The sequence below is a fragment of the Nothoprocta perdicaria genome, unplaced genomic scaffold (assembly GCF_003342845.1).
Source record: "Nothoprocta perdicaria isolate Ctin4 unplaced genomic scaffold, notPer1 scaffold_9, whole genome shotgun sequence".
NCBI classification, from domain to species: Eukaryota; Metazoa; Chordata; class Aves; order Tinamiformes; family Tinamidae; genus Nothoprocta; species Nothoprocta perdicaria.
In genome coordinates this window covers 5,845,010-5,857,996 of record NW_020456198.1, presented here as the reverse complement: position 1 = coordinate 5,857,996, position 12,987 = coordinate 5,845,010, and the positions used below count along the sequence as shown (strand labels likewise).

General features: G+C 61.4%; 2 protein-coding genes across 3 annotated transcripts in view; one reads left to right on the top strand and one right to left on the bottom strand.

The window, feature by feature from the left end:
• The first annotated feature begins 6 nt into the window (after nt 1-6).
• Nucleotides 7-10,904, top strand: IMPDH2 (inosine monophosphate dehydrogenase 2). 2 transcript variants are annotated; one of them, XM_026052559.1, is made up of 15 exons: nt 7-144; nt 226-274; nt 342-443; nt 654-728; nt 1,166-1,372; nt 3,370-3,457; nt 4,036-4,235; nt 5,144-5,234; nt 6,067-6,162; nt 7,445-7,516; nt 9,664-9,807; nt 9,922-10,066; nt 10,148-10,291; nt 10,499-10,582; nt 10,761-10,904. In XM_026052559.1, the coding sequence occupies exons 1-15, from the start codon at nt 47-49 to the stop codon at nt 10,780-10,782; spliced, it is 1,617 nt and encodes a 538-aa protein (XP_025908344.1). In that variant the 5' UTR covers nt 7-46; the 3' UTR covers nt 10,783-10,904. The 2 variants fall into 2 exon arrangements, with proteins under 2 accessions (XP_025908344.1, XP_025908345.1); XM_026052560.1 differs by lacking the exon at nt 7,445-7,516.
• An 865-nt stretch (nt 10,905-11,769) lies between these two features.
• NDUFAF3 (NADH:ubiquinone oxidoreductase complex assembly factor 3) overlaps nt 11,770-12,987 on the bottom strand; it is a 2,642-nt gene continuing 1,424 nt past the window's right edge. The window contains exons 2-5 of the mRNA XM_026052613.1: nt 12,585-12,777; nt 12,427-12,493; nt 12,243-12,343; nt 11,770-12,151 (exon numbers count right to left, since the gene is read on the bottom strand). Coding sequence (XP_025908398.1) covers nt 12,068-12,151; nt 12,243-12,343; nt 12,427-12,493; nt 12,585-12,777 — 445 coding nt within the window. The 3' untranslated portion in view covers nt 11,770-12,067. The remainder of the gene's footprint in view (nt 12,152-12,242; nt 12,344-12,426; nt 12,494-12,584; nt 12,778-12,987) is intronic.

Here is a 12,987-nt window from a genome sequence, read left to right as displayed (position 1 = left end):
GCCGCCGTCGGGGCGCGGCCTGCGCGGCGGGGCACGCGGCGGCGCCATGGCGGACTACCTCATCAGCGGCGGCACGGGCTACGTGCCCGACGACGGGCTCACGGCGCAGCAGCTCTTCAGCTGCGGCGACGGGCTCACCTACAAGTGAGGGCCGGGGCGGGGGAGGGCCGCACGGGGCCGGCCGCGGGCGCCACGGCGGCGCCGCTGACTTCTCCCTCCCCGCAGCGACTTCCTCATCCTGCCGGGCTACATCGACTTCACGGCGGACCAGGTGGTGAGTGCGGGGGGCTGGGGGGCGCCGGGCGGCCGGGGCGCCGCTCACGGCCGCCGCCGCCCGCCAGGACCTCACCTCGGCGCTCACCAAGCGCATCACGCTCAAGACGCCGCTCGTCTCCTCGCCCATGGACACGGTCACCGAGGCCGGCATGGCCATCGCCATGGCGGTGAGTTGGGGCCTCCCGCGCCGCTCAGCCCGCTGTGCGCGCGGGGGTGAGGAGCTGCGCCCTGCTTGTCCCTGCCGCGCTCCGCACGGCGCCAGCCTGAGGGCCGAGCCCCCAGCGGGCTCCGCTGCGGCCTGCCCAGCGCCCTCGCGCGCCTCTCCGTTAAGGAGCCGTCTCTCTCGGAGCCTCTCACGGCCTCCTTTGCCTCGGCAGCTCACAGGGGGGATCGGCTTCATCCATCACAACTGCACGCCGGAGTTCCAGGCCAACGAAGTGCGGAAGGTGAAGGTACGGGAGCCGCGCGGCCCCTCCGGAGACGCCCTGGGGTCAGCGGTGCCCGTAGGGGAGCCCGGTGCCGCCTGCAGGTCCCGGGGCCTCGCGGCGGCTGCCCACGCAAATCCCCTGGATGGCAGGTGCTGTCCTACACACACGGGGGCACTGGGACTGTGGCCAGGCCCCAGCAGTGGGAAAACATCAAATAGCTATAGCTATATCTTTATCTATCTATCTATATATATATATATGGGGAAATATTCCTCCTAAAGGAGGTTAATCCGGGCATAACCAGGAACCGAATCCTACCTGAGCAAGCGCGGCTGCTGCTTTGTGAGTCCTCCTGGTGCTCACCCTGTGAGCAGAGCAGTTGCCGCATGGTGGCCACACGGTCACAGGCCGGCTCAGCGTGGCCCTGCTGCTCATTGTCTGCTGGATCCATCCCTTTGCAGAAATACGAGCAGGGATTCATCACGGACCCCGTGGTGCTGAGCCCCAACGACAGAGTGCGGGACGTGTTTGAAGCGAAGGCGCGGCACGGCTTCTGCGGCATCCCCATCACGGACAACGGGAAGATGGGCGGGAAGCTGGTCGGGATCATCTCGTCGCGCGATATCGACTTCCTGAAGGAGTCAGAGCACGACCTGCCCCTTGGAGAGGTGAGAAGGGCCTGCGAGCAGCTGTGAGCTGGATGTGAGCGCTGAACGGCCTGCCACAGGGAAGGGAGTGACGCGTGGCTGCGGGGGACGGTGCGGCTGGGGGTGGCCGGCGCCGCGCCAGCTCGCTGCGCTGCTCTGTTTTGGTGCCGGGGCTGCAGGGTTCTCTCCGTGAGCCTCGCAAAGGGCTTGCGGGTGGAAGAAGGGCTGTGCAGTCGGTGCACGCGCGTGGCCGTGGGGTTTTCTCTCAGCACTGTGGGAGTCTCTCCAGGCTGGGGTGGTCCCTCGTCTACTTCCATAGCTCCTTCCTGCTATTCCTGGCTGCTGCTGTTGTCCTGGTTTGGGTCCACCCTATAGAGCAGGCCCTGCGTGTGCTGGTCTTTCTTGCCTGGGCAGCCTTTCCCTTCTTGCCGCGTCTAGGCTATTCACACTTTAAAATAATTTCCTGAGAGAGGTAAGCCTTTGTAATGCGAGAGAAATACCCGTTTTCAGAACTGTTCTCTCCTGTGCAGGTGTTGATTTCTGTTGCTTTTGGTATTGGTGTTACATGAAACCGTAGCTGCGCGGGATTGTCAGGTTACGCTGCCGGTGCCTCCCCGGCAGCCTCTGCTCTTGGCCCAGGACTATATTTAGCTCTTGCTGCCCAGACCTGCTATCACATGCTCATCCCGCTTGCTTTGAAATCACCTATAAATATCCCTAACAGCAGCCTTAAAACACGGCTGGTTTTAGAAGTGCTCATGGCCCTAGAGACACTGCCCCGTTGAGAAGAGCCGGGTAGAGCCTTGTCCCATCCAGTGGCTGGGGCGCGCGGCAGTGCGGAGCTGGGAGCTCGCCTGCGTTGCACTTCGATGCTCCCCTCTGCCACGGGGCCGAGCTGGGGACAGGGGTGTCTCGTAGCTCCCTTGGTGCCCAGGCCAGCAGTGAACTTGCCCACCGGCTCATTGCCATCCTGTTAAATGTGGAGGTTTCCTGTGGCTCAGGAGCCTCCTGGACACAGGGAATGTGTCAGGATATTCCTGGGGCTTCTCAGGCTCTTCCCGGGATGTGGGTTTTGTCAGGACTGTAAGGCTGGGTGAACCTCTTCTCTGCTGCTGTTCTTGGGGTGCAAATAACTGAAATGTTCCCTTTTGTGTGTGGCTCCTCTGTCTTCCTCGGAGGTTTAACAGGGTTCCCATTTAACCTTTTATGAAAATGTCTGTGTGAAACGTGTCTGTTTGTGGAATGTCTAGCTGGGAAGAAAGGCTCTCCGGAGGTCTCCAGCCTGCTGCTCAAAGCAGGTTCCTCTGGAGCAGGTTCCCTGGGTTGTGTCTGGTTGAGGTTCCAGTGTCTCCAGGGAGGGAACTTTTCCCCTCCTCTCTGGGCCTCGGTTCCAGTGCTTGCCCACCCTCTTGGCAAGCGCTTGGGCTGCTTACATAAGTCCGAATTGCACATGTTCCAGTTTGTGTCCCTTGCCCCTTACCTCTCCACTGTGTTTTGGTGCTGGTTTGTCAGGGTGAATGTGGGCAACTTTGTTTGGATTCAGATGACTCCTTTGCCCCATTGACCTTTGCAGCAGCCGTGGGTTATTCTGAGCAGAGTCTTCCCAGAGCCGGGGTCTGGGGTCTGCTGCCTGCAGACGAGCGTGGGGGCGGCTGCTGCTTTTGCCAAACAGCGTGGGGCTGTGCAAGAACCTGCAGCCCCTATTTGCCCATCCCCTGCCAAAAGAGAGGGCCGTTTGTGTGATGTTCCAAACAAATGTCATCTGAGAGTCCTCCCATGCCCCCCCTGAGGCTCCTGAGACCCTCCATCCTCTCTCTTCTCGCTCTGTGATGGGTTGGGGGCTGCACATTTGGTCTGTAGCTGCCCGCATGGAGGCGGGTGCTGTGGGCTGCGTTTTGGAGGTGTGTTGCACTGCACAGCGCTTCCACGCTGCTGCTGCGGAGCATTTGCGGGGGCAGAGGCTTTTTGGATCAGTGCAGAGGGGTTTTGGCGACGCTCTACCTTCTCTCTCCCCCTAGATTATGACAAAGCGGGAGGATCTTGTCGTGGCCCCGGCCGGCGTAATGTTGAAGGAAGCCAATGAAATCCTGCAGAGGAGTAAAAAAGGTACTGCGGGATCTGCGTGACGCAGGGGAGGGCTCTGGAAGCGCTGGCTTGGGAGCAGCAGCACGTCTGTGCGTGGGTGGGACACGGCAGGTTCACGTGCCACTGCGGAAAGGACGGTGACGAGAGACAGTGCCCTGAGCCAGGGTACAGAGTTCACGCGCGTTCGTCTCGGGCCTGTTTGGAAGCTGGGGGGTGTTTGGCAACGCAGGGGCTGAAGAGCTGCGGCGTGTCCCGCCACACGTCTCCAGTTTTGCATCTTTGGCCTTTCGGTGCTCAGCTCCACTCTGTGAGGGTTTGGTAGCGACTTTAACACCGTATCAGGTCTCTAATGAATTAAAAAAGCTGCACTTGTTCTGTGATTAGCTGGAAAGTACCAAATCCTTCCCCAGTCCTGCAGCGTCCTTGTCCTGCTCCCTGAGTCAGGGGTGCTGGCATGTGTGTGACCGAAGCGAGACCTGGTGACGGAGCCATCTGGGTCTCGGCCACGCGCCTCTGTTTGGGTCCTGGCTGCTCTGCCCTGGCCAGCAGCTGCCTCCTCCAGAGCTCTGCGTTTGCAGTGCCTACCTTTCTGTTCCCAGGCAAGCTGCCCATCGTTAACGAGGATGATGAGCTCGTGGCTATAATTGCTCGCACGGATCTCAAGAAGAACCGGGACTACCCTCTGGCCTCTAAGGATTCCAAGAAACAGCTGCTCTGTGGTGCTGCTATTGGCACCCACGAGGATGACAAGTACCGGCTGGACCTCCTCGTGCAGGCTGGCGTCGACGCGGTCGTCCTGGTGAGCTGCCCACGGGCTCTGCCCTCGGCCTGGGGGGCTGGGAGGGCTGAGGATCCTATTTGAATGAACCTCTTTGACCTGGGCTTAGCAGCACTGCAGCTACTGCTTCCAGTACAGGTAATTTTGCTTTAGAACGTGAAAATTTGTGTATCTCCATCTCAAACTCAAGCTGGGGTCTTCGGATGAGAAGAGTCCCACTTGCTCCAGAACTTGTTTGACCTCAAGGGTGCAACAGTTACTACAGAGTGCTTCTTGTCCTCGACGCCATCCTCTCCTAACTAGTTTTGCAGAACGACATTTGACTTCCGACAGTTTCCCTTAAACTGCTCAGTGTTTGTTCCTGTGTTCTTAATTGCTGGATACTCGGGCTTGCAGAGCTGCAGTAATCAGCCCACAGCAGCTCTGCTGGGCTCCACGCCTGCCCTGCGAGCTTTCGGCTCCCGCAGTCACGGCCGGGGCTTGCACATCCTTGTCTCATTGATCGCTGGACGTGGCTGAGCGATGGCTGGAAACGTTGAACGGGCGCTGTGGGGTCACTGAGAGCTGGCAGGGCTCGAGCACTGGGTGCTCGACACTTGGTGTTTCAGCAGGGGGACGTGTCCCACCTCCTGTGTGTCACCTTTCTGTGTCACTGCAGTGTTCACGGTGGAGACGGGGCTGGTGACATCCCCTTGGCAGCCGTTTCTTCCTGCTGCCTGCAGCCAGGGGTGCTGCGAGGGGCCTGCTGTGCCTGCAGGGTGTAGTCGGTGTTACTGAGGACTTGAAAATGCACTGCCTTGTGTAGGGTATTATTGACCTGGAGGCTGCCTTAGCAGAGAGAGAGCCCTGTAGCCGGAGGGAAGACATGAGGATCCTCCAGAACTCCACTGCAGAAATTCTGCTGTAAATGCTTTTTCTTTCTTTTGCAGGATTCCTCTCAAGGAAACTCCATCTTTCAGATCAATATGATTAAATATATTAAGGAGAAGTACCCTAATCTACAAGTTATTGGAGGAAATGGTATGAAATTGTTGAAGTCTGTTCTTGTTTCTAAAATGCATGTGCTTCATAGGCATAGGTGGAGCTGCAAGAATGTGTGTTAGATTTTCCTCTTGTTAAATTTTTTGAACTTAAAATGGTTTCTCCAGACTTGTGGGATACGGAAAGCTGCTGTGCAGCTAAGTACCCCTCTCTGCTGCAAACACTTGGAACTTTTGTTCTGCAGGCCATGCACTGTAGGCCCTTTACCCTCCAGCCTCTGCTGCACCGGTTCAAAATCTCTAAAATTACAGACAGTTGTAATAATGAGTTCTGTTTTATGTGGAAATCTAATGGAAATTTTCCCTGCCTCTTGACAGTAGCACTCAGCAGTTCTTGTCTTTACCTGGTTAGTCTGTGATTGGTGTTGCTGTTAGCTGGTGCTCTGCCCTCACTACATGGCACAGCCCAAAGCATTTAGTGCCATGGCTGTGACCTCTGCCACCTTCCTGGTTGTCACCTGCAGGCTCTCCAGCCTCCGAGTGCTGTGAAAAGTCCATAATTTGAAGCACTGAAATAGTCTATGATTTGATCCCACTGAAAATGGGTCTGGGAGGGGACAGCCATGGGAAAGAGCGTCCTTTGGGTGCGACTGTGTAGCACCCAAACATAGCCCAAATGGCCAATGTTTTTGTGTCCGCCAGGGCCTGCTGGCCCTGAAAGGAGCCTGCGTTTGCAGCAGGGAGCAGCGCAGCTTTGATGCAGCTGCCACCCTGTGCAGGGCATAGCCGAGGCGCCGGGGCACGCGCCGGGGCAGGGGGTGTCACGTGCGGCCCTGCTCGCCTCTCTTCAAACAACTTTCTGCTCTCCACAGTTGTGACTGCGGCTCAGGCCAAGAACCTCATCGACGCAGGGGTTGATGCCCTGAGGGTCGGCATGGGCAGTGGCTCCATCTGCATCACGCAGGAAGGTGAGAGGCATCAGCCACTCCTAAGTAGGTTGAAGACATCAGTAGAGACTCTACTGAAAGGCAGTGTAGCTGGGCTGGACTCCTGCCGTTGTAAAGGCAATATCTAACAGCAAGCGGTCTCTTACCCCCTCTGTCCAGGATGTTCTCAGCACTTGGGTCAAACCTCTGGGCTCGCAGCAGCAGCAAAGGCCAGTACTGACCGACACTGAGTAGAGCAGGTGTTGGCACACGCAGCTTTGCCCGTGGAGCCGCACGGGCTCCTGCCTCATGTGGGATGGGCTCGGGGGCAGCTCTGCACGGAGAGGAACTCGTCACATCTCCACACAACCCTTGGGGATGGGTTTAACTCGCCGAGCTGTCTGTGCACCCCTTCCCCCGGCAGCAGTGTGCATGGTGCTTCAGTGCTGCTCTGCGGGGCTTGGCGCCTTCCTGCCCTTTCCAGGCTCGAACGGGGGTACTGGCCCCTGTCTCTGCTGTTGGCTGCAGCTTGCGCTGGGCAGGGGCAGCAGGAGGTGGCGGGGCTGTCCCCAGCTCAGCCAGAGGGCACGGCCTCGAGCGGGACCACCTGGAGGACAGGACTCGGTCTCCCTGTTTGAACCCTGCGCTGAGGCTGCGCAGACGCAGCCCCTGTCTGCTTGGCTCCCTCGGGAGGCAGCGAGCGGGCGCCGGTGGCTGCAGGAGCAGGTACCCGAGTGCTCTGCCAGCGCCGGAGCAGCCCTGCACTGGCAGCCTGTTCCTGCTTTACCTGCTGCGGCCGCGCTGGCTGCAGGGAGCTCCCCATGGGGACAGCGTGTCCTGAGTGACCTTCTGCAGAGCTGCTGTGCCCTTGGCCGAAGGCTTCCGCAGTAGGAGCAGAGCCAGGTGTCCCCCGCGGGGCTGGGCGAGAGGGCTCCTGGCGCCCTGCTTTGCAGCACGGTCACTGCCTGCAGAGGCTGCTTCTCTCGGGTGCTGCGGGACGTGGGGCTGGGTGCTGCGCTGGGGGAAGGAGGAGCGCAGGGAGCACAGCGCTCAGCAGGACACGTGGGTGCAAAACTCAGCCGCAGCTCTTTGCCCTTGCGGAGCAGGAACTCCGGCTCTTGGGGTTAGCAGGATTCCCTCTCCGATGCTGCTGGGGCCAGGCGAGCCAGCGCTGTGCCCAGGGACTGGCCTCGGGCTAGGAAGGGTTGGCAAAGTCAGCTCTGTCCCACACCGATTGCTCTGCCTAGTAGCAGGTCACTGCTGGGGCCCTTTGTTCTGCTGCTGTTCTTCTGTCTCTAAAATGTGTGTGTTTGTTTTTGTTTAGCTGCTCCAAAGATCCCTCCAGACCTAAAGTCCCACAGCCCCAAATGCCCTTCTACTGTCACGGGCACCTATAGTAAGTCACTTGCCCTGTTCCCAACCCTAATTACGTGTCTTGAAGCAGGACCCTGATTTGGCTGCACATGGCCCTACTGCTTGTTTGAGAATAATTTAGCTGTAGATGCACTTGGGGTTTTGTGGCTTTGGATACTGGTTTTGAATCTGAAATTCAAACTGAGAAGCCTTTCTGAGTTCCTAAAGCAGGGTCTCAGCTGTGAAGGCCCAGGGCGTTCAGGCCTGTCCACCCTCCATTCCAAAACCCAGTTTAGGGCCTCATTGAGCTTCCTGGCTGTATCTTGGGGTCTCCAGCTGGGTGTGCACCTGCTGGTCCGGTGCTGGGAGAGCAGCCCTGAGCAGCCCTTGATTCTGCTCTAAGTCTGGCCCCACTTGTGGGGAGGTTGTGCCTGGCTGAGCTTTACTCAAAGCCGGTTCCCCTGGGGCTGAACAAGGCACCTACCTCTGTGCGGCCAACGTGGCAGCTCCGCACCAGAACCACGTCCCTCCCCACGGACCTCTGCCCTGCCCAGCACAGGGTGCCCCTCTGATCTCTGCTTTTCTGATGCTCTGCGATCAAGCAGACGCATAAACTGAGTCTTCATTCATTTTTTTTCTCCCTTTCTCTTAATTTTGAAGCAACTCACAAGGAAAGAGTTTTCCATTGCGGATCCTGGAAGGTTTTCCCTAGTGTAGCAGTTGATCTCACAGGGTCACCCTTTACAGATAGGCTGCAAAAGGACAAACCATGCCCCTGCCTGCCTGGTGTGTGTGCGTGTGCTCCGAGTCCTGCTTTGGAAGCCTGCACATCCTTCAAGCCGCGGCGCCGGGCGCTGGGAGAGCCGGGATGGCCCGAAGCTCCCGGAGCCCGAGCCAAGCTGTTGCCTAAGGGCTGGTCTCCGTGGCCGCTGCTGTGAGGTCCGGGCACAAGATGTCCAGGAACCCGATCCTCTTGGATCAGGTCCTTCCTTCTACAGAGAGGTCTTCCCTTGCAGCATCCATGATGCCAGCGTGGCCGTTGGCCGCGTGGTGCCGAGCGAGACCAGCTCTTGAGCGCTGACAGCATCGGAGCCGCTGTTGGCGGGCGCTGCCCGAGCCCTGCCGCCGCGCACCGTTTGGCTCCGTTACCCCCAGTTCTCGCAGGATGCCCGCGAGGAGCCCGGCGCCCCGGGAGCCGGGCAGTCCCGGCCTCCAGGCCTCGGCAAAGCTCTGCCCGGGGAGAGCTCCCGGGCGCGCTAACCCGCACCTGAAGCCTGCACCCCCAAGCACTAACCGCGCATGCCTGTAATCTTACCTTGCGGATCACACTGACTAGAGAAGAGGCTTCCAGTAAATTGTGGGGAGGCCGATCCTGGTGTATTTGCATGCCTGTGGCTGGCGAATGTGTTATGAGACATTCAAGTGACACAAGACAAGTGTCCTGCGATGGTTTCCTCTCAAGCCTTTCCAGGGACAATAGACGGCTTCTAACTCCTAGTGACTTGGAAGAGCTGGTAAATCCCGAGCCTTGGAACTTTTCCCTATGGGGCAGCTAAACATAAGAGTCTTTGCTGCACTGCAGGGCAGGAAGATAAAATGATTTCCTGCAAAATAATGTTTTTTTTTTTTCCCCATGAAATCATCCTGCCCATTTCCTTTCCCATTGCCACATGTGCGTTTGTGTGTGTGTGCAGATAGATTATATGTATGTATATATAAAGATAAGTGTATATATACATATATCAGCTCTCTCCCAGCCAGCTGCCTTTCCGTGCAAGAGCTGCTGGGTGCACAGAGAAGGCTGTGATGCTGCTAGGGAAGAGCAGATGGTGGGACGTGCCAACGGGCGTGGGATGCCCTGGAGAGAAGCTTTGGGAGTTTGTTCCGCTTCATTCCCAAACTCCCGCACGGCTGCCATGCGCCGGAATGATCCAGGCTTGGCTGATCCCAGGCACTCAAATTAACGACCCCATCCCAAGGACACCTACAGCTTTTGGAGTCAAGGGCCGTGAGGAACATCCCAGCAGGCCTGTCCTGGGCATCTGCTTCTCCTGCAACTTGGCCTAGGGAAGAAGCCTCCAGGGATGTGCGTGTTCCCGAGTGCTGGAGCATGTGTGTGCCGGAACCCTGCTGGGGAGGGCGGCGCGGCGCGGCGGGAGCTCAGCCCGTCTCCGCTCTCTCCCGCTGCAGTGCTGGCATGTGGCCGCCCCCAGGCCACGGCCGTCTACAAGGTCTCCGAGTACGCCCGGAGGTTCGGGGTGCCCGTGATCGCCGACGGCGGCATCCAGACGGTGGGGCACATCGCCAAGGCGCTGGCACTCGGCGCCTCCACGGGTGAGCGGGGCCGCTCGCGGGGCGGCGCTGGGCACGGCGCGGGCGCCGAGGTGCGGGGTGGCGGGCGGCTCGTGGCACCGCTCACGCGCTGCTCCGTGTCCTCTCTCGCACCAGTGATGATGGGATCTCTCCTGGCCGCCACCACGGAGGCACCGGGCGAGTACTTCTTCTCAGATGGAATTAGGCTCAAGAAATACCGCGGCATGGGCTCGCTAGACGCCATGGACAAGAACCTGGGCAGCCAGAATCGCTATTTCAGGTAAGAGACAGTGCTCTGGGCTAGCAGCTCAAGCTCGTGGGGCCTCTTTGCTTCATGAACTTGGTTTTCACTCCCACACAGTGAGACGGACAAAATCAAAGTGGCCCAGGGGGTCTCCGGAGCAGTGCAGGACAAGGGCTCTATCCACAAGTTCATTCCGTACCTGATTGCTGGGATCCAGCATTCCTGCCAGGACATCGGTGCCAAGAGCCTGACCCAAGTTCGGTGAGTGCTTCGGGTTAGGCCACGGTGTCCCCGTGCGGCCGTGACCGGCATCCTTGGGCCATGCTGTCACCCTGTTCCCTTGTCCCCAGTGGGTGCTGTGCTGTGGACGCGGCAGCCGCGGGGCTGCAGGAATGTGGTCCCTTGCAACCCGTTCCGCGGGGCTGGGTGGGAAGCTGCACCGGCCCTGACCCCGTCCTCCCTCCGCAGGGCCATGATGTACTCGGGAGAGCTCAAGTTTGAGAAGAGGACGACGTCCGCCCAGGTGGAAGGAGGGGTCCACGGCCTCCACTCGTAAGTGCCCCTGCCCGCGGGCCGGGTGTGCGAAGCAGCTCAGCGCAGTCGGGCTGTACCCTGGTGCCTGTTGTCTCGCCTGTTCCTGGCTGTGCCTTGGTCCCTTCCTTCCGGAGTGGAAGGGCTGTCCCGTTTGCTGCCCCTCAAGGCCCCCATCCCTCCCTCCCTGTCCCCACAGGTATGAGAAGCGCCTCTTCTGAAGAGCTCCTGTCTCGTCACGGTGCCCGCCGCACCGGAGCTGCTCCTGCTGCACAAGTGCCATTGCTCTGTGGGCTGCCTGGAGCCCCCGTGTCCCTTGGCTGCTTCACCACCCCCTGGACGGGCCCAACCGCCGCCCAGGAACCGGGCACCTGGGCTGGCGCCCGGGGCCTTGCAGACGTTGGCCGCGTTTTACAATAAAAGAGGAAAAGACAATGAGCCAGTGGTGGGCTGGGCTCGGGGGCGGCCAGTTTATCAGCCTGGAGCCTCTTCCCTCTGCTTGGGCCTTCCGCTCATCTCCCTTTTCCTCCTCCCAGCCTCAGGCTGCCCTCCCTGCCCTCTCCGTTGGTTGTGCTGCAGGCAGCCCCTGGGACAGGCGAGGGGTTCCCGGCACGAGCCACGGCTGTGGGTTCCCGGGGTGCCCTGTTGCCCTCCCCTCTGCCCAAGCCTGGGGCAGGAACCCTGTGCAGGGCTCTGCTTGTTCCCAGCATGACCCCAGAGGTGGCGGGTGATGACACTGAGCCCCAGGAGAGAGCAGGGGCCACTGCCAGGGCACTAGGAGCTCCCTGCCAGGCAGGGGGTGGGAGCCGGTGCCCTCCATGGTGGCTGACACTAAGGCAAGGACAGTGGTGACGCTGACCGTGCCCTGCTGTGCTAGCAGCAGCAGTGTCACGTGAGAAAAGGAGCACGCCAGCATGGCGCGCTTTGGGCTGCCGCAGCTGCAGCATTGGGCAGGACGCTCAGCGACGGCAGCGCTGCAGCCCCGGGGCTGCGCTCGAGTTGGGGGCTCAGCGCCCTGCAAGGTGCCAAGTGAACTTGTGCTGAGGGCCGGAATGACTGCAGGGCTTGTGGCCCAAAGCTCGGCCAGGGCACGTGGCCTCACACAGGCAGCAGAGCCCCGGGGCGACAGGCAGGAGGGGAGGCCGGGGCGCTGCGCCGCTCGATGCGGGCCAGCCCTGGGGCGAGCGCCGGGAGCCCACGCGAGCCCCTGCAGTGCCCGGCCTGCGACACAGCCCAGGCGGGAGTCACGGGGCCCTCGGGCCACTTTGTTTATCTCACAGCACGCAGAATCACGGGCCTGGGGCCGGCGGCCGCAGGTACCGCACAGCACAAGGTGCAGCCCCGGCAGCCCAACGAGTCCCGCAGCCACAGGGCCCGCGAGCCGCAGCGCCGCCCGCGCCGGGGCCAGGCTGCCTTCTTCTGCAGCGTGGTCCCCTGGGGAGCAGCGCGGCGCGGGGCGCAGCAGCCGCGGGGCGAGGAGAGCGGTGCCAGGCGCGTCCCCGGCGCTCAGCAGCTCCGCGGCGGGATGAGGGCGGCCGCCGTGAGGCGCTTCTCGCTCATGAGGAAGTTGAAGGTCGCACAGGCGTTCGCCTGGCAGGGAAATTAGGAAGGGAATGGGGGGTGGCACAGAGCCCATCCCAGGGCTGTCAGCACCAGGAGCCCCCCGGGAGCCGCCGCTCACCGTGTCCTGCACCTCCACGGCGATGCCGCACGCCCGCATGTGCTTCATCAGGGCGGGATGCAGCCGCTCCACCCTGTCGCCCGTGCCCAGCACCAGGATCTCTGCAAGGGGACGCAGTGCTGGGCGGCAGGTTGGGGCTCCCCTTGGGGCAGCCGCCCCAGCGGCACCGCCCTGCCCCACGTACCGATGCGGGGCTCCAGCAGGCGGAAGAGCGCCAGGCTCTCCGAGGAGATGTCCCAGTGGGAGCCGACCTGCGGGGACAGCGCGGGGCCCTGAGCGGGGCGGCCCAGGCCCCGACCCCGGCCCCAGCCCCACGCGGCGGCCGCGGCCCCGGTCACTCACGTTCCACTGGAGGATGGCGCGGGGCAGGACGGCGCAGGGCCCCACGACGAGGCTGCCGCTGACGGCGAAGCCGCGGTTGGTGTAGCCCTCGATGAACATGGCATTGGGGGACTCGGCCTCCAGCACCGTCACCCGCGTGCGCTGGTAGAGCTCGTCGTCGGCTGGCGTGAGGCGGTGAGCGCGGCTCGGCGCCCTGCGGGGCGGCGGGTGAGGGGGCCCTGCCGCGGCGCCACGGGGAACTCCCACCACCACCCACAAAGATGCCCCGCGGGGACCCCCCACCAGCCCCACGGCTGCCCCACAGGGACACCCGCCAGCCCCACGGCTGCACCGTGCCCCGAGGTGCCCGCCCGCCCCCGCACGAACAGCCCTCCACAGCGGGCGCCCCCGCCCCGCGGCACCG